At 45.8% G+C, this 25,524-nt stretch overlaps 2 protein-coding genes across 3 annotated transcripts in view; one reads left to right on the top strand and one right to left on the bottom strand.

Annotated features, from left to right (window-relative positions):
• Polr1D (RNA polymerases I and III subunit AC2 l(2)37Cg) overlaps positions 1 to 25,524 on the top strand; it is a 389,457-nt gene that overhangs the window by 219,039 nt on the left and 144,894 nt on the right. The window lies entirely within an intron of this gene.
• Positions 1 to 25,524, bottom strand: part of LOC144129127 (transient-receptor-potential-like protein) — a 155,742-nt gene that overhangs the window by 82,317 nt on the left and 47,901 nt on the right. Inside the window, exon 2 of the mRNA XM_077663049.1 lies at positions 7,045 to 7,297. Within this exon, the coding sequence (XP_077519175.1) occupies positions 7,045 to 7,197 (153 nt within the window). The 5' untranslated portion in view covers positions 7,198 to 7,297. The remainder of the gene's footprint in view (positions 1 to 7,044; positions 7,298 to 25,524) is intronic.

Raw genomic sequence — 25,524 nt, 5'->3', positions numbered from 1 at the left:
TTTTATTGTGACCTGGACGCTAACTCCGGACCATCGCTGAATAAACTATCCAGGCGACAAACGAAGATGGAGTGTGAGCTTGCTCAGGAAGAACGCTTTCTCTGTAGAATCTCTCCCTTCTGTCCTCTTTTTCTACGCACAGCACAGCTGAGGCTATAAATGCCAGTGGGAAGCGCTTTTCGCTCTGCACTAGGGTAGAGTAGAAGAAAAAAGAAAACATCTGAGAACAAGAGATGAGAAGAACAAGAGGGGCGAACAAGAGGTGATAGGAAGGGCATGCGTTAATTTGAATTTTGCGTACTGAACTAAGCTTTAAAAAAAAAACTGTTGCTCTTCTGCGAAGTCAGAATTTTCGAAAGGACTTCAGGTCGCTCTACGCCTATCCCTCCCTCTCTCCCTTTTCCACCTTTAATATTTTATTATACTTCAGAATACTCCAAACATAACATTGCTAAGAACGACAAGGTATGCATAAAAAGCAGGAAAGTGTTGATATTACATGGTAACTGATAGGTGTTTAAAATGAACTCTAATGGCAGGACAACTGATCTCAATGTAATTCCTAGGCAACAGAAACGGTGAACTGAAGGCAAGGGCGTTACTCCATGGGGCTCTAGGTCACGTGACCTACGAACCTGTCCCCACATAATGAAATCGCGAAAAAAAATTACGATAGTAAAAGAATGAATATCCCGTTCTTTCTGCAGCAGTGCAGACAACTTCCCGAGTGTGCTCACAATCTCCAACACATCTCACTTCTTTTATGTTGTTTATGATGATTCTTGTGCTAACGCTTTTGGCGATGACCTCACAGACGCAGCTTGGGCAAAGAGCACCAGTGGTAGCGTGTTCTTGGTCTATGACCATGCTTGTACCACATTAAGAAATAAATTGCAAATAATAAGGAAAATAAACTGTTTCTTGCCAGTGGTTAAGCCTCAGTTTAATTGGACGAATCTAAAACTAATGATTATGGTAAATATATAGAGTGTAGTTGTATGCAACACAAACAATGGATAAGTAAGCCCTCCACTGTGCCCAGTTTTTGCCGCCGAAAATATTTTGACACGAGATTTTTAATATTTTTTTCATACCTGCTCATAACCAGTTTCTACTCGGCGACTCCGTTCCTCAAAGCACTGTGCTATATGGCAGCGCGAAGCGATACGTTTTTCCACTTAACTTTAAGAAGAGTGGCACAGCGTATGGACGAGACCTTTCGCAGGCGTTCACGAGGAGTTAACGCATGAAGTTTCCTTAAAGGGCAACTGCTCTACTTTTTGAGAATTCTGCGATATTCAAGGATTCAAATCTATATTGGCTGTAGGTAAAGCATGCCAAGTATTTTTGCGCTAGAATTTGAAATAGTGATGTTATCATCGATTGAATTTGAGGCTTTTCCACAGTACACCAGAGGTGTGCGAGCAAGTTTGGTGTGACGTCACGGAAGGTAAGATTTCAAATTGCTGCCGCGTCAACCACACCCTGCTGTGCCTCCTTTGATGCTGCCAAACAACTCTCGGCGGGCTGTGCCTTCGGTGGCGTAGGTTTTTTCTCCTTCAAAGCAGGCTTTTGTGCTTTGAAAATGTACCGGTACTTGCCATGACGTCATCATGCGCCCTACACTTGGCGCTGTGTGCTGCGAAGCTTGAAAGCCATGACGATTTTAATCGACGATGGTGTCCCCGCTTCAAACGCTAGCTAAAGAGGATTTCAAAAGCTTTACCTGCAAGTTTCTCACATTCGACCACTTTAAGCTCGTTGATTTCTAAAACCTATGCAGTTGCCCTTGAAGTCCGCAGCCTCCAGGGTGACCAATGTACTTCGATAGTTCCCCGTATCTGTGAGAGGGTCCGGATGAAGAGGCCGGGTGCGTACTTACGACAGGCAGAGCATTCATTTTTTTCTCTCTTTCCTTGCGCAGTGCCCGTTACTTGATTAGTAATTTCTTTCACGCCTGCACGAGACTATGACTTTTCCCATTAACCATTCATTTTTAACTCAGTATTTCCCATTTTCCTTTTATAATCCCCCATTCTTTTCCCTTAGTGCAGAATAGCAATCTGGTACGTGCCTTCTCTATGTTAACGTCCACTCCTTTTTTTGCCCCTTAGTTCATCAAAAAAAAAGTAGAGAAACACATTGGGACACTTGCAACGTTATGTTCATGGAAACTACACTACGAGTCACTGACAGGCGAAACTTGCCAGAGCTCTGATAATAAAGAGCAAATAGACCCTTCTCTGGGCAAATGAATAAATGTAAAAGTAACAAAATTCTCTTTTGGCTGTCCACCTCGTGCCCCGTTTCGCCGTTGCTTCCCATACCTCATTTGCGAAACTACATTGGCAGGTTAGTGCAGAGCGCAGTGTTGCACTCCACCTGCCAGTACGTGTCAACTTTTATCTAGAGTATACAGTCAGGGAAAGCGGAAACTTTCAAAGCGCTTTTTTTTCATTTTCTTCTAAGTCTGCAACGGCAAGAACTCACGCATCCCAAGGCTCCCGGTAAATTCATCAAACCAACAGCGTGTGTCCCTTGAGGATCTGGGAAGCCCTGGATTTCGACGATAACTGCATGACACACGTCAACGGCCTGCCCATCAAACTCGGAGAATAAAAAACACGAAGTTTATTTGCTATGAGTAAATATATAAAGCAACTGGAAGAAAGGGAACCCTGCCTGTTATTTTAGTTCTGCACATCCGGTCATTTTTGCTTTTTCTTTTAGTCTATGTATGTTAGAGCAGAACACAGCACCACTCATCAACACTACTTACTGTGCTCTAACGTTTCTTCTGTTCCTGTGTTTTCCCCCCTACACTTTCCTTAGCCTCCTCTTTGCTTCATGCCGTGATCTGCAGCTATCTAGCGACCCTCAGTTTTCGCACTTCTCAACGCCCGGTGCGTTCGTGACCTTAGACGATTGCGCTCTCCCAGAGTTCTCTGCGGCCATCTCTAGTAGAAAGGCACGCTATGATTTTTTTTTGGAATCTGCTGGCCAGGGCTACTTCGCTTAACCTACGACTTTCAAATGAGCACAAGGCGTTTCACCGCTTTTTTTCGGTTTGGTATTTTTACATCTCCCCACCCACCCTCTGTTGAGTTTTTATTTTCTCAAACTTGTGAATTTTTCTGTCACAGTATAACTCTGTTGCTCTCTTACACAAGCATAATTTGCTTAAGCCAAGGTTTGAATAGAAGTGGTCACGGAACAAACTCTTTACTTAGGCTCAAGACCGGAAACAAATTGGGAATAAAGCAATAGACCGGTGTTGATCTTGGACTAGTTTTGAATCTCTAGATTGCTAGTCAGGTCATACATACCAGCAGGCGAATCAATAGCAAGGCTAGTCTATAATAAGAAGTGCTTGTGACTAGACTCTTTGGAGTATCGTCGTTTCAAAAGCTGAGCTGCTCGGGTGAAACAGGGACGGGTTTTAATACCGTAAAATCCAGGAGTTTTTCTGAGGATTGGAGCAAGCTGCTATGTTAGTTTCTCTGTGATGCTAAAATTGCCCACAGGGTTTTAGAACAACTAAAAGAACTAACGCAAAAGGATTCTTTAAACCGAATATCGTCTAACAAGAAGCTTGAATGTACGCTCTGACGGCTGTAATTATGGGGACACTCAATATATATATATATATATATATATATATATATATATATATATATATATATATATATATATATATATATATATATATATATATATATATATATATACGCACACATTTTTGTGCGTGAAAATATCTGCAGCAGGTTGCGGAACCTTCGTTTCCTTGTAGAAAAAAAAGCAATAATAAAAATACACTGAATTTTTTGCCAAAAATAGCTAAAACTTTTCCTTCCACTAGGTGCTTATTGAACAACCTGAAATAAGTTTAAAAAACGAACGCGTGTCGTCAGTGTCCAAGCACAAAATCAGAAAACTTCGGGATATGTTGACCTTATACACCTGCACAACTGGAGCATGCAGCTAGGCATGGATGTGGAAGATGTGTTCTTGCATCACTGGAAACATCCTTTACATTAGCCACTTTTTTTTTTCGTGGAACCGGCGGTTATTCCTTTTTCCTTTTCTATCGCAGATGCACTTTTGCCCCAAACTCATCAGTTAATGCCTTCCCGTCGTTCTGCTACCGTAGCACCATCCGATCGAACCACTACAGCGTTATCACTGCACGGTGCTCAGGCTCTGCGGAAATTTTCACTGTTTACTGCTTGATTGAGCTCACGTGCGTTCTGGACCGCGCGGCGCATGCGCACTAAGATTTCTGCATGAAATCCGCCAACCAGAGCGCTGCTGGCATAGCTCAGTCTAAATATGGCTGCGCCCAGAAGGGTACATTTAAAAACGTGCACAGCATTAATCAAAGTTTCAGCTATCACTCAGCAGTATATGTAAGTCGCTTGCTTGGATTTTTATCGTTCTTTTTCTTGCAAACGGCCAGTCTCGTTCTGTTTACTAACCTACCCTTACAAGTACCCTGACCCATTTCAATACTTGTGGCTCTATTAAACCAGCCTCACGAAATTTGTAGTGCCAAAGAGAAAACGCCTTCAGCCTTGTGAGCTTATACTCTTTCCATTGACGAATTGGAACACCTCGGCTCAAACAAATCGGCGTTGATCGAAATTGAAAACGACAGTCGGCCATCTCGGGCACCCATTTCCAATCCCGCTCTGTGCTATAATTTGTTTTGCGCGATACCGCGACGGCGTTGCGTTGTGACGGTGAGGCCCCAGGCTTCGCTCACGCTTGCGTCGCGACTTCCAACGGTGTCGCCTGCGTAACGCGTCCCGACGGCCCGGGGTGAAAGATGACCGCCACGAAGAAGCAGAGTCTCAAAACTCGTCCATCACTCCGATATGCGGCGCCTCTCAGGGCCACTCGCCGCCCCTCGCGCGGCGACAAACAAGCACTCGACGAAGGAGCGGTAAAGAACAAGAAACCAGATATCGAGAAATCCACTCTGCCTCCGTGGTCTTCACGGTGCTGCCAACGTTTCCTGCCAATGTACACTTTTCTCTTCCCAGGCCAGGACAACGTCGAGAAACTTGATACGCTGTTGTTTTACGTCGCGCATTCGATTTCTCCACAACGTCCTACTCTGCCAAGAAGAAAGCGCTGGAAGTGGGAAAGAAAACAAAAAATGTCTTGCGCACCGCACAAGCTTGCACACTGTATAAACTGAGGCAGTGAAAACAAAGAACAGTTTGCACTGGCGCAGCCATTACGAGGCTTTAGCTTGAAGCAGCAAAGGTAATAAAGCATGCGTAGAAAAGCGGTAGGTGGATACACTGCCAATTATAAACTGATTATTGCAATCTGCTGCTGTTTTGGCTGGACGGCAGATACAGAACAGGAAATACGAATGGTCATACGAAAGCATACTGGAAATGCAGCATTCAACCTTTCGACCCCAGTCTGAGCCAGCAGACCCCATCCACACCTCTCCTTATCTTTAATCATGAGAGGAGGGGATATTATGTAACATCATATATAGAAAGCACTCGCTACTGAAGCAAGAAAGGTTTCTGTAGCGAAATGAAGATGGAAACACGCACAGTCTTTCAATAATACATCCACACGAAACAAGCGCAACTCTGGTAAGTGACAGACGAGTCCAGGAGTCCAGCAAAAGTAGAAATGTGCTCGCCACTTTCGTGCTTTGCTCTCGAGAGTGATGCTGTCGAAGAGAGGCTACCTCGAGAAAAGAAATCTCGTCGGGCATCGTGATGGAAGCCCCGAGTGCGGAGAAAGTTTCCTCGAGCTCCCAAGCTTTCAGGCGAATTCAATATCTCTTCAAACCTGATGCCCCTGCCAGCGCAATAACTGGAGGGCGAATTCCAAACTCGAGGCTTGCTTTTAACTGGACCGAGAGTGCTGAGGCCGTGAGCGTACTGCGATAGTAACATTCATATATCACTCTTTTTATTCTCTTATTTCTTGCTCAGCATGGGGCGAGGTAAGTTTCAGCGCTTAAAGCAGCACTCTATTCCGGAATTTTTCTATTCCTGTGCAGGGTCAACGGTAACAGAAGCATTCTGGCCACATCAGTTTGCACGAAGACGTGTATATAAACATTTTAGCCTAAGGCGGTGGGAAACCTGCGGCAGTCGGCACGGCGAACTACTTCCGTTGGCGATGTAACAAAGAAGAGGGTGTACACAGAGGTAGCTAAAAACTTCCATGCACAACGAGCTGGCGCTGGTGTCTTATTGATTGGCTCATTGATCGATCGACAGGCCGACGAACTTTTGCGTGCAGAACTGCACGGCAGGCTAGCTCTGAGGCCCATCGCAGTGAAGGGGACTAATTTCATCCAAATAGGTCGTGTGCAATGTGAACCAAAACCTCAGTAGTACACCAAATTTCCTGACGACGCATAGATCGCGGTTCCCAATGCAAGATGCGTGCCTGGACCGCCGTTACAACGAAACGCGTGCCTTTGCGTGACACGCCCACGCATTTTTGCTCGAGACGTCGCGCTCTTGGACGCGACCATTCCGCCATCGTTACCGCTCACCGCGGCGAGGATATTCCAGAGGCTATATATAGAGGGCAAACCGAAAGGACAGCATTTTTAGAGTAATTCCTCTGAATACTTTTGCCGTCGGGCAGTTTCCGCTGGAGGAAAATGGAATTTAATCGTGCACGGTACTGCATTTCACTATTGCTGTTACAATGTTCTCTTCACAACGATAACGCGGTAGCGTTTCTGCCTCATAGCGTTCCCATCAAATGTTTAGGTTCGGCAGTGTGTCACAAAATGTCGTCACTGGCGCTTATACCTCGGCTGTACGCCTCGATGCTGCCGAACTGCACAGTAATATGTTTTCATTGGACCGCATGTTTCGTTTGTTCGTTTGTACGGTACTCTTGACGAACAGCACAGAAATTAATTTCGTTTTTTAGTGAGTGCGCAGCCGGATCTTCTATGCACACTGCGCGGTGCTTGCTTCACTTTTCTGTGTCTCCCTTGTCCTGTAAGCTACTGTGGTCCCTGTCTTGTGGGGCACGGGGCGTCGGTCTCACCTTTGGGTCCATGGAGTGGCCGTCCTTGAGCGGCTCCAGCGGTATGGGTATGCGGAAGCAGTTTGGCGACTGCGGCGACTGTCTTGCCGCGCAGGCCGCCACCGCAGCCGGCGCCATCTGCGGCGGCGGCGACGACAGAGGGGGCTGCAGCATCGTTCACGCGGCCCCGGCAGCAGCAGCTGGGAGGACACCCGTGTCAGCACCTCCTCGGCTCCTGGCGCTCCCCTCCGGGACAATGGCGATGCCTCGAAACCTGCACGTGGCACGCAAGGGTCGAAGGTCAGCTGACGTGTCGGGCTAGAGGCACGCTCTTTACTGACAGAAAAATGAGGAAGTGAGTGAATGAGTGGGCGAGGTGCAAATGTGTGAGGAATGAGTGAGTGAGTAGTGAATGAGTGAGTGAATCAGTAGTGAGTCGTGAATAGGTTAGTGAGTAAACGAGTGAGTGAGCGAAGAAATGAGTGAGAACTGTCGGAGTGAGTGAGTGAATGAGTGAGTTAGCGAGTTGAAAATGCGTGAGGAATGAGTAGTGAGTGAGTGGGTAGTGAACGAGTGAGTGAGTAAACGAGTGAGTGAGCGAAGAAATGAGTGAGAACTGTCGGAGTGAGTGAGTGAATGAGTGAGTTAGCGAGTTGAAAATGCGTGAGGAATGAGTAGTGAGTGAGTGGGTAGTGAACGAGTGAGTGAATGAGTAGTGAGTAGTGAATGGGTGAGTGAGTGAGTAGTGAATGAGTGAGTGAATCAGTAGTGAGTCGTGAATGGGTGAGTAAACGAGTGAGTGAGGAATGAGTGAGAACTGTCGGAGTGAGTGAGTGAATGAGTGAGCGATCGAGTTGAAAATGCGTGAGGAATGAGTAGGGAGTGAGTGGGTAGTGAACGAGTGAGTGGGTAGTGAACGAGTGGGTGAATGAGTAGTGAGTAGTGAATGGGTGAGTGAGTGAGTAGTGAATGAGTGAGTGAATCAGTAGTAAGTCGTGAATGGGTGAGTAAACGAGTGAGTGAAGGAATGAGTGAGAACTGTCGGAGTGAGTGAGTGAATGAGTGAGCGAGCGAGTTGAAAATGTGTGAGGAATGAGTAGGGAGTGAGTGGGTCGTGAACGAGTGAGTGGGTAGTGAACGAGTGAGTGAATGAGTAGTGAGTAGTGAATGGGTGAGTGAGTGAGTAGTGAATGAGTGAGTGAATCAGTAGTGAGTCGTGAATGGTTGAGTGAGCGAACGAGTGAGTGAGTAGTGAATGAGTGAGTGAATCAGTAGTGAGTCGTGAATGGTTGAGTGAGCGAACGAATGAGTGCGTGAGTGAGTGAGTGAGCAAACGAGTGAGTGAGTGAAGGAATGAGTGAGAACTGTCGGAGTGAGTGAGTGAGTAAATGAGTGAGTGAGCGAGTTGCAAATGCGTGAGGGATGAGTAGTGAATGAGTGGGTAGTGAACGAACGATTGAATGAGTAGTGAGTAGTGAATGGATGAGTGAGTGAGTGATGAGTGAGTGGCTGAGTGAGTGAAGGAATGAGAGTACTGGTGGAGTGAGTGAGTGAGGGAATGAGTGAGTACTGATGGAGTGAGTAAGTGAGCAGTGAGTGAGTGAGCGAGTCGAAAATGTGTGAGGAATGAGTATTGAGTGAGTGAGTGAGTGAGTGAGTAGTGTGTCGTGAACGAGTGAGTGGGTGAGCGAGTGAGTGAGTTGTGTGTAGCGAGTGTGTTTGAGCAGTGAGTGAGTAGTGAGTGGGTGAGTAGTGGGCGGGTAAATCTGTAGTGAGTGAGCGAGTGAGTTGACGAAGGAATGGGCCGCAAGCATACACTGCCTATAATTCCAGTTCTATACATCGATCGCTGTTTCATCATCCGTCACTCTGTATTGAAACCGAAAAAAGCCCCACTCATCACCCGCCAGCTGGTTCGCGAAATGATTAATACAGGGATGACGCCACGCATTGCTGCCACTGCCAGTGAACTGCCGCTGATCAAGCAGAAATGTCCGAAGTAGCCTATATGAGTGATTGGACGGATCCGTGACTGAGGGTAAGTGTACTCTGCGTTATCGTAGGGTCCTGGTTCGAATTCGGTCGCCCACGGTGGCCTTCGCAGGAGGGTGGCCGTCCACCCGAGGCGGTAGCTTTGTACATATCCACGTAACGTGTGCTGCTAAATGGGGTATGCGAACAAGACGACGACATCAGTGACGTGAAACCAGATGAAGTTCATTGGTACAGATGGTGCTGCGAAATCCTGCTCGCTTAACCATTAATAGCTTATGCGAGGCTATTGCGTGTGCATCCAAGGGGGTGGCACCTAAAGAGAATGGAGAGGACAAGAGAAGAAAACAGCTTTTCTTCCTTTTTCAGGCAGGAGTAATTACAGTGTTAGCCGCACTTTTTCGTTCATTTTGTAGCAATAGCTACATTACGGTAGGATTTCGAGCCTTCAGCGTGGCGGCGCCGTGGCTGCGCCGCCACGCTGTCACGTGGTTGGTCACGTGGTGCGGGGCAGCTGCCGGTGGCGCGGCGCCGTGGCTGATCACGTGGTTGGTCACGTGACCAAGTTCCACTCGGCTAGCTGTAGCTATCGCGTCACTCCAGCTTTAACCGAAGCTAAACCACCGCCAATTTTTTTCCCTTCATGACACGAGTATTCCTTATAAAGCGCTAAAATATTACACATCTGTGCCTATTTCCACACTGTCCTTGATATGCGCTTTTTCCTAAATTAACTGTCGTGTTACTTTGAATGAAAATGCATACAAATATTGTGAGCTGTGAGGCTGGTGGCTGCGTTTGGTGATCTAAGCGACGAGAACAACCTGATCTCCACGACCAGCCTGGATATCGCGTACTCTTGGTATTAGTTAATTTGTCAATGCGCCTGTGTCCACGTGCACTGTGGGAAGTGAAATGACTACATGTCACCGGAAACGCGCGGTGCTTATGAAAAGTAGGCAGGACATAATTTCGAGAGCCAACATCGCTGGCAGTCAAAGCAATGACAATTATAGACCTTTACATATTGATGCACATATGGGGTACTTAAACACGCGGGAATAGCGCACTTACTATTTTATTCGAGCCACGTGTCGGGGAACTTTATTCTTGAGCGGTGTTTCGTTTACATTATGCACCACCTGCTCGGACTAATACCTCGGTTATGAAAAACGGTCGTTTGGGAATTAATAATTGAATCATATTTCATTACTTTGTTGATTGATTTATCGATCTATCGATTGATTGATTTATCCGATCGATCGATTTATTGATTGATTGATTGATTGATTGATTGATTGATTGATTGATTGGTTGGTTGGTTGGTTGGTTGGTTGATTGATTGATTGATGGATCGATTGATTGATTGATTGATTGATTGATTGATTTGTTTGTTTGTTTATTTTCATCAGAGCGAGAGCAGACTGGGAATAAAGGCACAAATGGCCTGTTGGGTCTGCAAGGAGTGTGAGAATAAGATTAAAACTGATCGTAAAAGAAGGAGGCTACCCGGTGGTTCCTGCGGCCTTTCTTATAACCCTGGTGTTGCAGGCGGGAGAGAGGTGAAAGAGGGGGAGCTATGAATTTCTAAATTTGGGGCAAGATAAAACGCCCGCGAACGAGTAGGAGAAGATACGGCGCAGACGCACCCCACATTCGGCTGTTCGGATAAGAGGGTGTGTACACTAATTTCCCCAAAGAACGTCTAGTAAAAAAAAAAGGAAGGGGAGGGGAAACCGAACAACAAGAAACACTCAGCAAAATCAGTGCTACAAAGCGAAGAGAGTGGGCCGAAAAAAAAAATAGAAAGCCAGGCGAATGCATGCCACACAGCGTCTACCTGGGGAGCTTTTCCCCCAATTCTGTTGCTTATTTATTGCGTTGTTTTCTACACTGCTCATTTCACAAAAGATTACATGTGCTTCCGTGAATAGATTCTTCATGTCTATTATATACAACGTTATTAAAATATATAAACAAAATGACGAATAGCGTATTACGATTTTTGGATCAGAACAAGCAAGCGCACTAAAATGGGTCAGAAACATGTACCCGCTGTCTACGTGTGCACTGCGCTCGTAAATGTGCACTCACAGCTTGTAAACACAGACACCCGTAAACCCATAAACCTGGACGTCAGTCACCGAGGCATGCTGTTGTAGCCTTCATACTTGTTCATGGCGGTAAAGCCAAACGGTTTATGGGGGCTTAACGTCCGAAAGCGAGTCAGGCTATGAGGGACGCCGTAGTGAAGGGCTCCGGAAATTTCGGCCGCTGGGGTTCTTTAACCTGCCCTGACATCGCACAGTACACGGGCCTCTAGAATTTCGCCTCCATCGGGATTTTGACCCGCGTCTTTCAGGCAAGCAGCCGAGCGTCATACCACTGAGCCACCGCGGCCACCAGGTCAAGCCAAATGATTTTGCTTTAATTTTTCGAAGTCAAATTTCGCTCACATAGCGTCAGGCTTGCCCTTATGGACAAAATTAGCCTCTTATTTAAATTTTTGTGATGTGCCATTATCGCAGTTATCCTCCCTGTAGATACAGAACGCCAGGAAACCACGTGAAAAAAACGAATAACATAAAAACAATGAAAGTATGCTTCTTTTCAATTTGAAGTATGCCGTGCCTTAGTCAACTTGTTAAACCTTTCTCTACCAAATCGCTGTTTTTCGTGCGCCATTACACAACACTGCCTCGAAAGCTTGCCTGAGTTTCTTGAACTCCACCGGGCTGGAAAAAGAACTCCCTGGTGAAAGGCCGGTTGGTGCCACTGTTTATTCGCTCGTGCTTTATTCTATTACCTCTCTCAAGGTGCGCCTGTAGTGACGTAGCGTTCGCTCGGTGCTGGTGCTAGCATTGGTAACTTGAATTAGAGCCCCCGAGCACAACGCACGAAAAGCACGATGGGCTATAGACCACACCGCAAACGTGCTCTTGCTTCAGGTCTGCACGCAAAGCATGAAACCAATGGGCAACCAGTAACGCCGCGTAGAGCGAGAAACAAGAGGAGACGTTCAATACAATTGCAAGACCACAGAGGCGGGCACTTTATGACACAGTAACTTAAAAAGACCAATTCAAGCGCCTCAAAGATGCGAAATTTTAACTGTACGTCCTCCCAATGATTTGAAGGTTATCGCGTTCTTTCCGGCTAAGATTGCCTAGTTTATTTGCCTGGTATAACGGTCCCTTAATTTTCAGTAAAAATGATGGTGCGAAATAGAGGAATTCTTCAGTAATCAAAATTCATGCATTTCTTTCCGTCAATTAGCAGACACTAATAATAATAATAATAATAATAATAATAATAATAATAATAATAATAATAATAATAATAATAATAATAATAATAATAATAATAATAATAATAATAATAATAATAATAATAAAAATAATAATAATAATAATAATTGCTTTTGGGGGAAAGAAAATGGCGCAGTATCTGTCTCATATATCGTTGGACACCTGAACCGCGCCGTAAGGGAAGGGTATAGGAGGGAGTGAAAGAAGAAAGGAAGAGAGAGGTGCCGTAGTGGAGGGCTCCGGAATAATTTCGACCACCTGGGGATCTTTAACGTGCGCTGACATCGTGAAAGCAGAAAGGAAGGAAGAGGTGCCGTAGTGGAGGGCTTCGGAATAATTTCGACCACCTGAGGATCTTTAACGTGCACTGACATCGCACAGCACACGGGCGCCTTAGCGTTTCTCCTCCATAAAAACGCAGCCGCCGCGGTCGGGTTCGAACCCGGGAACTCCGGATCAGTGTTAGAACGCTTTAATCCAAGAAGGTGATGCCTGAACTGATCGCCTTTAAATTGCGTCAGGCTGTACATTTGTCTACAAATAAGGGGCTTTAAATGTATAGGTTCTATGCCCTGTATACGATTTGTTTATTTTGTGGGACAAGGCTTCTTCACGTTGCATGGCTGTCCTAGTTCTGATAGTTCTCAGTAGCCAGCATTTAATGACTAGCCGGGCCATTCAGCCTACATCGTCGCAAATTTCACCTGTCACCTCATTTTGCCAAGTGTTGACCCGTGAAACCTCCATCGAAAGTGCCCGGACCACCTCGCCCCCTACCGCAGTTCTCATCTATGCATGCTAATGGTCTCGAAACTGAGGAGAATCAGCTCAGCTCCTTCGAAAATGGGAACATCAACCCCACAGCTCCCAATAGTAGAGAGTTTTAGCATAACGAAAGCGTACTCGCGTAGGCACATACTGGCTCACCGGATGCCTGCTGCGCATGCACTGTGGCAGCTGCTCGGCCACGTGGGGCGCGCACCTGCCACTCCGTGTCGGCACTTGGCGTCCAGCAGCACGGTATACCTCCATAGGCTAATGCGTCTCCGCTAAGCGGTCTGCAGATTGCGTTTTTTACATGAGCACTGCTCTTTTACAGCGATAACAAGCTGCAACTAGGCACAAGATGACATTTAGCTTGGTACTGGCAAACAAGTTTAACGATTCCTTCCTCAGTCATGCTGATGCAGGTAGCCCATGTTGGACTTCGTGCGTTGCTCAAATAAACAGATTAACTCATTTTTGCAGAGATCAAGAGGTGTACGGCAACCGTCTCCGTATTTGATATTAGTCAAGTCTGATCCTTTCCAGTCTCGCATTTCGGGGGCGTGTTTCGGAATCATTTATTTATTCAAATACCCTCAGGGCTCGAAGGTATTAAAGAGGGGAGTCATTAAACAGACGGCTTAAAGTGATCGGTATTCTTGTGCCTGACTATTCCAAATTAACACCGCCTTTTCCGCCCCTCTTCTCGTTTGATCTCTAGCCTCCAGCCCCCCTCCCCCCCACACACACGCACACGTTTTTTTGACGTCGCTTAATTTTACGATGCCTGATTTCTGTTTGGCGGCGGAGGCTACGTTGCCGTGTCTGCATCCTTTATTACCATAGGGACCTCACCAAGCACTCGTGTGCTACTTTGAATCTACCCCCACGGTAGCTGCTCACATAGATTTTGCGCATCTATATGTCCGTGCTCGATGCTTGCACTGTGCGATCTCTGCTACCTTTTACAGCCGTTCCTCAAGTCCTCCACAGCCAACCAAGCTTGAGCCACGTTCACCTCCCCGAGTTTATTTTCTTTGCTTCTCGCTTAAACATCTTAACTAAATCTCAGAATGGGGATAATTAGCTCAAACCGGGCTTAAGGCATCATCCCTGGCGCATACAAGGTTTATTATACTTTCGATATTGTTGATCGTAACGACTGCGACAAGCTCGACAAAGGAAGTACAAGGCCAATAATGTGTTTTTATTGGTGATTTCGGTAATACACTCTTTACTGAATAGCATTCTCCGCGCTTCACAAATGCACTAGAAGTGAAAACGCGCTCAAGTTAGATTGCTAACTACACTTCTTCAGAACTCTAATGGTGTTGTCCAAATTTATACTGATTCTAAAGCAGTTTGCGCGCAAGTTGGTGGTTCTCCAGATGGAATAGCATCAATGTACGTAGTGGTTCAGAAATTTCCCCGTCGCACGAAGGAAATGACAAAGCCACACATCCCACTTTAATTCGCAACATCACAGTGGAGCAGCTCCCGGCATTTACCACGAATTCAGAAAAAAATAAAAATAAGCTGCTGGAAAACTCATTTATTCACTGCTTTCTTTTGCGCTTTATTTAGAAAACGGAGGCTTTGCAAAAACTTCATGAGCACTCGATGTGTTTCAAGATGTGGCGTATTTTATAGAGTCATAAGGCGGTGACGTGTTGAGTGCCACATCGATGAATAAAGCTTTCCGAATGGGCCGAGCATTTTTTTTTTGGCGGCGCTGATGAAAAACGTGACAGAAATACTGGCCTCAATAAAGCTGCAAAGCAACTGCGACCGACACTTCGCCGTAAAATAGGACGCTGTAAGGTGTTTTCTGCGGTTTGTCGACGACGCCCATCAGTCATGTGCCCACCAGTGGTGTGGAAACACAAGCGCAGTAGTGGTTCGTATCCCTGCCATTTATTCTCATTGAAACCACGCCAAGAATCCCGCATTTTCTTTCCGTCCTTTCCTTGTTGTTGTTTTCTTGGCGCAGTGCAGAAATCTGCAGCGGCACTGTTGCAGCAACAGTACCATCTCAACCATCTCATGTCTTTCATCTGTTTCTGCTGAAGGGTTGTTTTCTAAAGCCACGGCCATTTTTTAAATTTCGTGACCGGCTAGCTGCACGCTTTCATGTGATGCTATTTTTTTTCTGACGTTATTGACGTCTGCAGTGTGTCCTTTCGCAGAAGCGTGCGTGCATCGCTTAAAAAATTAGCTTTCTATGTATAGTCTAAACGCTTTCGTATGTGAAGTCTGTATAATTCCTGTACAAACATTTTTGACAGAGACAATGTGCCGACTTACGGTTTCACAACTTTGTTTGTATGTTCATTTATTTATACTTCAGTAGAGTTTTGTAGATTAACGTTCTAAAGAGAATTCTTGCGAGTGTCTATAGAATGTCTATAGAATTTAGAGCCACCGCTGTGTTTTTTGTCAAAGCATCATTCACGCATATGAAGCGGCGAAATGCCTCTCCTGCACGATTAACGTTTCCAGCAGTCCTAAATTCGGCACAATTATTTCTTTCTCTTTTCGGCATTTCTGCGCCGAAACCATGTTATGCATTTACTTTCTTATGCTTTTTTGGTTTTAGTCCTTCATAGCCCCAGTCGCATTGGGACGTTAAACCTCATAAACCGCTTTGTTGGTTTTAATTCGTTTGTTGGTAACTGTAATCTACGCATAACCATGAATCGGCAGGGTTGAAGACAAGACTAGTACGTTAAGATTATTATCAGCGTGCGACCATGCATGCACTGACACGCAGGACCACAAACACACACACACACACACACAAAAACGCCACAGTGCAATCATAAGAATTTATGGGGCCATGCGCCTGTGTCGGGGCTCTTACAGAGGAGGTCGCTCTGGTTGTTTTTCAAAACAAGTTGCGACAGGGCAGACGACTGTTGGCTTCCCTCTTCTTCAGCTCGTAACCTAACCGTATTTATTTGATTTGCGTTAAATAAATCACCGAAGAGAAGGAGGAGGTATCTTAGATACTTCAACTTACTCTCGCGCCTACTAAGCGTTACTCACTCTGACGTCTTAGGCCGATGACTTTCGCCTACGAAACACTGCCTCTATAGAGTGTGGCTCGACATGCTGAAATCACTGGGAAGTGGTCGTAAAAGAAGAATGAGGTGAATCTCTTAATTATTGAGGCAACTTAGGAAACATTTCTTCTTATTTAGTCCTGAGGCTTGGCCTGGCTTGGCAAGCACCGACTTTTCTTCTTTCTGTTAGCGGATGCATAGTTTATTTACATGGCACTGTGCTCTGCTCCTTGAAAGCTGCGTGTGCTTTGACGATTTTGGCCTTTGACCTGAATGTTTCTGTTGTACGCGTATATTTTTCTCGTTTCGGAAACGAAGAGATCGTAAAAAAACAGAATCTGTACGCGTCATTTTGTGTCGTTGCCCGTGTGGGAGAAGACTGAGAGAGAGGGTAGTTTTACATCATCTGGAGAAGAGGAAGTAGTGTACGTAAGGACCAGCTTAGTAAGGAGAAAATTTGGCTCCAGGTTTTATACTGAAACGTTTTTAAATGCCATTAAAAGCTCCAAGAGATCAAAATGTGTTGTCGGTAATGAAATTCGCCCATCGGTTGGGGGAAAATGAAGTCACCAGATCAGAGCATTCCCATTGGCAACAGAGAAGTGACGTCACCAGACATGAGCGTTCTCATTGGCTTAAGGGAAGTAACCTCACAAGACAGGAAGTAACTTTATCAGACCAGAAGTGACATTACTTTCGATAACGGCATCAACAGTTGCTCATGTTATTACTCTGCCAACACATAGTGGAATTGGGAGTCCCTGTTAATTGTGTACAGTTTCCCACTTTACACACGGTTTTACGTCGTGTTTTTTTCTTCTCGTTATACGTATAAATCGCTAGACCTTTCCCAGCGGTGCAATGGCTGCTTCGTTCTCCTGCTCACCACATGGAATCCCTGCTGCGGCTACCTCATTTTGATGGAAGCTGAATACAAAACGTCTCTCGTACCCAGCAATTCTGGACAAAATCATTCATGAGCCGGAAATCGCTGATGAACGCATTTTTTTCATATAATGTTAGATTTCACCATAACAATCAATATATCCGCAGATCACCCACGGCAGTCCTGAATTTTTTTTTTTTCTCTTCACGTTTTTGCTATCGTCAAAAGCATTCCCCATTGGTTTTATATGGCAGTCTTAAATGTTCGATGCGATCCCTGGAAACTCTTTAAAGGAAAGATTTTTTTACATATCTATATGATGGACCATTACCTTCAATATTTTCATTAGAGTATTTTACAATTTTTCAATTTTCAAAATTTTTGTCCGAGGATGTTGGACATGACAGTGCGATGGCAGGTCGCGTTAGAGAACATAGGCTGCCAAAATTACTTCGGAGCCCTCCACTGTGGTGTTTCTGGTATCCCACTTGCGTCTTCGGGACATCGGAGCTTTCATACGAATGCCTAATTTCTATTTCGCCGTCCACATCCGCAATCCTCAGGGCCCAATTATGGCAGAAAAAATTTGTTTACTGCACTCTTCTGAATTGATACATTACCCGCACTCAGAACATTGTCCGCGCACCTGAAAAATACAATCGCATGGGGAATTTTGTATATGTTGGACGATACAGACCCCAAGCTTTATTATGTGAAGAGGCCCAACGATCACGCTTGGAAGGCGGCTTCAGAAAAACAAACAAAAAGAACGGGCCATGCCGGAATCAGCTGTTCGTCTTGAGTGCTAGCTAGAAGGCATCAGTGAAATTTCGCCCTTACTTCTTGCCAATGATATTTACGTAGAGCATGTTTTATAAGCAATATAGTAAGGTGATGCAAGACAAACGTTCGCAACAAATTTGGCCCCTTTTTTTACCCGCGTTCACTGTTCATACAACGCGGAACCTGTCTCGTTCAAAGCTTTGTCAACACTTTGCTTTTACACGAATGCGAATTCCACACCACGCATCCATTCAACCACGCAGGTGACAGGAAACTTATAACGAGCGTAGGCATTGGCGACATTATAGCAAGCTTACCTTGGTTGAAAAAAAACAACAAAAAAGAAAACTACTTCGTCATTCCGACCACAATCCTCGTTGGATTTGGAGACTGTCGAATCTGTCGCAAATTGGCTGGAAATATTGTAACTACAGCGACTCTGCGTCTTGTACAGTTAACACCTGTCACAGTGACGAGGTTGTTTCATTTGTGTCAACACAAATATTGATCGTATGCCTACACTGTCCTTAATAATGCGAGATAAAAGTCCGTAGGGCAAGAAATTTTCTTGTCACGATGAAATTCACTGTCACGTTTTCCGGATCAAAGAATATTTCCTTAAAAATTCACGTGATGGATTTAACATAGCAGCTAAGCAGCAGTTGTAAACGTAGCTGCCGAGATAAACATTCATCGGCCGGAAGGTGGGGCAATGGAATCCTGTAGTAGAGAAAATATTCCGCCTGTTCATCCATCCCAATGACGTGTACAAGTCAAATTGGTGCAATTCAAGTGCAACTCTTATTACGTTTAAAGACCATGTTTAGATAATCGCATGGTTTCTCTTGTTTTCATTATGTACAAGGAGTCGATATGTACGCGTTTTGAAATATCTTACCACCCCATGGCATGGTCAGTGACTTGCCTTTAATCCGATTCTTGCTCTGCAAACTCAAGCCGTACCGAAACAAATTAAGCACATGATGAATGGTACTACGGAGTAAACAGCCACATGGCGATGACAGAAGCCAATTTTAGGACACTGAAATTAATATACATTTGTGCATTACTAAAACTTTACGCAATTGCAACTAACAAACAAGACATGTTTTTTAATCACTGCGAAAGAAATCACTGCTCATTCCAGCTTCGTCGAAGATGAGACAAGAGCGCTCGCATTAGGCAGCGCGATAAGGTGTGTAGGTCGCAACGCGCCTTTCCAACGCAAATGGCTTTCGTGGATCAAGCAAGCAGCCCGCACAAAATGAGGTCACCGGGCAGCCGGCTACAGCCAAGAGGGCGGAGGAGTCTCGAACAACCTGGCCACATCGTCTTCGCGCCGCCGCCGACGCCTCGTTTTGGGAGCTCAATCTTACGAGCGCGCCGCCAACATGTCTCGACAGGAGTCAGCCAACCCTCGCGGGACGTGAATGTGCCTAAAACCCCCCTCTCGCGCTCCTCCACACCAACATCGAGTTCGATCGCAGACGCAGTGTATGGGAGCGAAGCAATCGACGCTCCCGCCGTGGCAGTGGTGGGTCGGTTGTAGTGGGCTGTCGATGTTGCACGCTTCCGCGAGCTAAGTATCAGAAGAGGCTTCGCAAGGAAGATAATTAGATGTAGCCGTCGACCCGGCGCGTAATCTTAGCGACTGAAAAGTTGGTCAGAAAAAACATTACGTCCTTTAAAGCCCTGAAAACTAAGCGGGGTCTTTTAAAAAAAGGTAATAATCTGGCCTTCTGTTTAATTGTAAATTCAGTCTCTGGCGTAGCGCCCAGTGACTTTCGCTGATACAAGCTTGACAGGATTTGTTTTCATTTTGTTTCTTTATCGCTTGAGTGGATAAACCAACCTTATGGCAGTTACGGGAATTCATTCTTAACAGATTTGTTATACCAACCGCGGTGGCTCAGTGGTTAGGGTGCTCGGCTACTGATCCGCTGAACCCGGGTTCGAACCCGACCACGGTGGCTGTGTTTTTATGGAGGCAAACCGCTAAGGCGCCCGTGTGCTGTGCGATGTCAGTGCACGTTAAAGATCCCCAGGTGGTTTGAAATTATTCCGGAGCCCTCCACTACATCACCTCTTCCTTCCTTTCTTCTTTCACTCCTTCCTTTATCCCTTCCCTAACGGCGCGGTTCAGGTGTCCAACGATATATGAAACAGATACTGCGCCATTTTCTTTTCCCCAAAACCAATTATTATTATTATTAACACATTTGTTATATTGTCTAATAGATCTTTCATGCCACAGTAACCGGTGGCTACTGCGTAACTGATGTCGCCAATCACGTTCAAAGACCCGGTGGTCACAAACTTTACTACAAAGCGCGCTAGAACTGCAAAGTAAAGTCGCACCGTTGAGCGAGGACAGTCCCGAACTACGCTCAGCAGCCAGGAGGTCGGCCCTTCTACGTTTCTTCGAGTTTCATTCGCAAGCTGCCAAAAATTATTTCGAGGGTTCGGACACTTTGGCGAAATTCAATAATGAAAGGCAGGTATTTCACTCTAAACGAAGCTCGCAGTGTGAAGCAGCATGCAGGGAACGGCAATTAAAACTGCAAAAGAAGTGCATAATTGCTTTACGACATTGTACTTGAACGAAGGCAATTCTTTGCTATGCGTGATTGTTCTTTCATGTTGTTTGCCAATTTTATGCACGACATATGTTGGGCAGAAAAGGTCGTGGGCCCATTAACACGAACCATAACTTTTAAAACAGACTTAAATCTGAATACCTTGCGGTGATTTACCATTAATCTAAACTTCACCACAGCTGAAAAAAAGACTCAAAAAAACATTCATTACGACATCAAATGCGCTCGTGGGTGCTTATGTTTGTTTGTGTATGCGTGCGTCCGTGAGTCTTGGCTCCTTGTTGCGATTGGATGGGTTAAATTAAAGGCAATACAATAATCATATGCTTTGAAGATTACCGTATTGTCTTTACGCTAACATATAGCATTTTTACGCATACATGAGCACTAAAGCCCTGATGCTTCCCACTATACCGCTGGCCACTGCTGAGCCGCCGCCCCACTCGAGGATACGGAGGCAGTGAGTGCCACTTTTTAGTATACATGTATAAGTTACATAAGGTGGAGCACTGAATCAGAGATTGCAAACACTGTTAAAATATTAAAACAAACAAACAAACAAACAAACACACACACACACACACACACACACACACACACGCACACACACACACACACACACACACACACGCACACGCACACGCACACACACACGCACACACACACGCACACGCACACGCACACACACGCGCACGCACACACACACACACACACGCACACGCACACGCACACGCACACACACACGCACACGCACACGCACACGCACACACACACACACACACACACACACACACACACACACACACACACACACACACACACACACACTATTGAACGTGCAATGTGTTTCACACTAGCTACTTTATGCGCGTCGACGTGTAAAGTTTCACCGCAGAACGTAGCCTCATCTAATTTATGCAATTTTCTGCGCCATATTCGAGTTAAAATTCTTCCATTAACCTGCTCTGCACCATGCCTGACTCTATGAGGGAAAGATCTTTTCATTTTCACCATAATCTCATAAATAAATCCTGTCGGTTGCCATACTCCCTATATATGCGGGCACTTGGTAAAGACAAGAAACAAAGGGGTGTTCTCAATAATTTGTTTTAGAATTTCACCCATAGACGCATCTGCAAAAAATGGTGGAACAACCTTCACCCTGCATCAGAATTTCACAGAACGAAAGTTCATGTTCTCTTTATTTTTGTCCTCGACAACCACACGTCGCCGCGAAACGCGTTCCGGTACGTTGTAACCAGAGAACCGGCCATTATCTTTTTTGAAGACTGCAAATTTTAATTCACTTGACCTTTCGCAAGAACGGCTTTCAGGCCAAAATCTACAGCCGGTGCGTTGAAAGACGGTCGGCATTAAGCATTCACGAAGCCGTGTTCTCTAATGTTAGTCTGTTCTTCTCCCTTTTCCAACGGTCTCCTTCAAAGTTGAGATTCGCACCGTTCGTCGCGCCAAAGAACTCGCTCATCTCTCGCTTTCATCGCGATTACATCCAAAGACAAGGCGAGCGGAACTGCTCCAGCTCGGGCAGGACGCGCTATACCGTCGAGCACAAAGCGGGCACGAAGCTCAGCGTCACACAGATTTGCCTCGGTTAAAGGGGGAGCGGCGGTCCCGCAAAAAGGCGCGTTCGCGATTCGCTCCCAATAATCATTTCCGCTAAGACGTCTCGAGGGGTGAAGGCGCTTCGGTCGCAAAAGGGCGACAGAAAAGGGGAGGTCAAGAACGCCTGTGGCAATCAACGTCGTGCACGTTGAGAGCAACGCCAGTGTCTTTCAATTCCACCCTTTTCAAACCGAGGCCAGTAAAAAAAAAGCCATAAAAAATCTTCCGCGTGTTTTGCAGGTCCCTTCAGTTAAACAGCGTGGAGTGCTCTCTTTTTTGTTAATACTTTCGCGGGGTCCACGACCTCCTTTCTTCTGGTTGCCGAGAAAAGGAAGGAGAAACGTGAAAGGGGAGATCACCGCAGACATCCCCTTAATTTTCCAAAGTGCGCTGAGCAGAGTCTCGCGGTTAAGGAATGATGGCCGTGAATAAAAAAGGAGGAGGAAGCAGAGGAGGCCAAGTGGAAAGGGGAGGAGATACGGCGCGTGGCCGCCGCATTTGATTGTTCAAAGCGGTGTTCAGTGTCTTGAGTTCGGGGCGTTTGGTTTGGAAAGCGGCAGTCAGCATACACGAAGAGACACTGCATTTGCACACGTGTAATTCGATCAGAGCGAAATCCAGCCAAAGGAAAGTGGTAGAGGGCGAACTATATGTGTGTGTGCTTGCGGTGTCATAGAGCGTATTATCAACAAAAAGTGCAGAAAAATAAGAGAAGAAGAGACGTTTGCTTCAATATCGAGAGTGCTTGCTCGTGGGTAAGGCCTCGTTGCATGTTTTGCCTACACAGTCAGAGGCGTTCAGCCAGATTTCTGCCGTGTAGCCGTATTGAATTTCAGTGTGTGTGTGTTAGCTTCAACCAAAGACTGAGAGAAATAGATTAAAATGACTATGAAAGTTTTAATATTAATAGTACGGACAGAAAATAGCTTGGTATCTAACTATTGCCACCTGTTATGAGCCTTGCAACGCATACATTATCTCGCCTCCGCTTTCATGTCTTCGCTTCAATTTAGTTTTGCACATCTAATTTGTGTTTTGTAATTGCTTCTTACTATTTGATGCTCTTTTTTTGCGGCGGTGCGCGGTCTCGCATGTAATCACGGACAGGCTTTGTTCATGGAACAAAATGCGTTGTTATCCGTATTCGTTCTTATAATGCACGTGTATTGTGACAGCAGCGTGACATAGGCTTTAAAAGCTTCTCATGCCACCCTGGATAGGATGCGGGTGCGGTGCGGATGCGTTGCGGGTGCGGACTTGCGACTCTGATGAAGCCCAATTGTCATGGCCCCTGCGGAAGACTACAAACGCACACATCCACACTCCTCTGTTCTCATCATCACCCAACGTGACCCTCTTTCTTCTTCTCATCCTCTTAACCGTCTCCAGAGAAGCAAGCCATATTATTTGCTTCTATGCCTTTCTCTGAAAATAAACCTTCCCCCCCCCCTCTCTCTCTCTCTCGCTTTCTTGCAGCTTTGCTTCTTGTATAATTTGTTTAGCCATGCCATCATTCATTCTTGGTGGCTAAAATGAAGCGATTGACGCCTTGCAGGTGAGACATAAAACGTGTGGCGAAAAGCAGAATTCCACGTGAATACTGTGTCATATCTTCATTGAAGTCCCTAAAGCATAACAGCAGAATGATTCCCTACAGCAGGCGCTATCGCTCCGTTTAGTGTTAAAATGTTAAATCGTACTGACAATAAGTTCTCACAAAATCCCTCAAGAAGCAAATTTGTCACTCCCTGAAGACTACTAGCAAACAGCCGAGGCACTAAAACTGTTGTTTTTTTTTCAGGAAGTTATGTGCCAGGCGAAGCAAAGAGAATTATATGCAATTATACAGGCTTAAAACGCAGTCCCTGTTAGAATGGTGCAATTTGCATCTTGCTCATATTTATTGGACAGAATGCGTCAGCCTACACCGCGTATGACTTGGCCGTGTTTGTACGACGATAAGGCAGCGCATTAAGAACGACGGCGTGCAAAAGCATACCTTTTAAAAATCTGCACCATCAGAACCACTTACGATTTAAATTTTTTACTCAAGAGATATGCCGTGCTGTGCACCTTTATTGCAGAAACTTTAAAAATTTTCCCGCCTCAAGTAGTATAGTTGCTCGGGTGCGGTGAGACTGCGCACAGAGCTTGCGTATTGCAGGAACTTTTCTGTCGTAGCAAATTTGACGACGGTACTTAGCTGGTTTGTGCGCGCATAACGCTCGCTCTTAATCGTCTGTGCTGAGATCGAGCGATCGAAACCCACCAGCACCAGGCTTTCACCGAAGGGTGGAAAGGTGGAAGGGTGGAATGGGGGAGGATGGAAGGCTGCTGTGCCATGTGTCATCTGCAGAAGCGCAGACGAATCTGGGCTTTAATCATGAGCTGCCAAACTAGGTAAATACACTTGTCAAAATTACTACGAGAGAAAAAAATTACAGCAATACAGGACCTCTGTGCGCGGTTTTACGGCAAACTAGCAAGTTTGAGGCGGGAAAACTTTAAAAGTCGCTACGATAAAGTTGCACAGCTAGGTATGCACTTACCTGGTTCAGTACGTGCTGGAACACGAGCAAAATCTATTAATGCCAAAAACTTTTATTTGTGTTTTTTCCCCTCCAGTCGACAATTTCTTACTGTCGAGTTCAATTTACTTCGTTTTCTAGCGTCACTTATCTATGTACATGTTTTCGGTAGCGAATAAAGAGGAAGTTGAAAGAAGAACGTAGTTGTCCCGAGAGTTCTTTGAAGCGCGAGCCTTGCCGGAACCGTTGTTTGTTTCTGATTCTCGGAAACAGTGTGCACCCACTTCTTCCAGTACAAACACACCCGCGTACTCTCTCCGAGGGGGAAAACGATTCACGTTCAGGCGAAGTGAGAGTGCTCCCGGGACTAATCTTCGCTTCAGGCCACGTCGGTCGCTGCTGCGACCGGCGCTTACTTCAGCCAAGTGCGTACCAAAGAACGTTCCCCGAGGAGTCTGGCCCGAAGCGCCATGCTACCAATTCGGCTCCCTAGAACTGTGCAACGCTGCTGAAGCTGTGACAGGCGCGAGCTCCATATTGGTTCAGTTCGCAAAGCAATTTGCGCCTGAAGGCATTCGTGATTAGCCGGTTGCCTTGGCTACGCTATTCTTCTCTGCCGTGGTTGGTTCGCTCACCAGCCCAGGCCAATCACAGACTTTTTCTTTATGCGAATTCAATGTGTTACTGACTGACGCCATCTCTAGCTTCCAAAGCTCAGTACCGTTTTAGTAGGTTGGACCCCATAGACGCGGAAGCCTGGGGTCGTAGGGAACCGTAACAGCGTCTGCCAGCGACCGGAAGCCATGACTCCGGCATTCCTTGCTTATTTTGTCTAGCCTCCTCTGCATTATCGAATAGGGAATAATCGCGCCACGGCGTCTGTGCTCCTGTTAAGCTCACCAAGCGAAAAGATGAAGAAGAGAGGCTCCTTCGTAGAACGTACTGCCTGGCCAACCA

This window comes from Amblyomma americanum, chromosome 4 (genome assembly GCF_052857255.1).
Source record: "Amblyomma americanum isolate KBUSLIRL-KWMA chromosome 4, ASM5285725v1, whole genome shotgun sequence".
Classification (NCBI taxonomy): domain Eukaryota; kingdom Metazoa; phylum Arthropoda; class Arachnida; order Ixodida; family Ixodidae; genus Amblyomma; species Amblyomma americanum.
The sequence above is the reverse complement of the archived record's forward strand: the minus strand, read 5'-3'. Positions and strand labels throughout refer to the sequence as shown.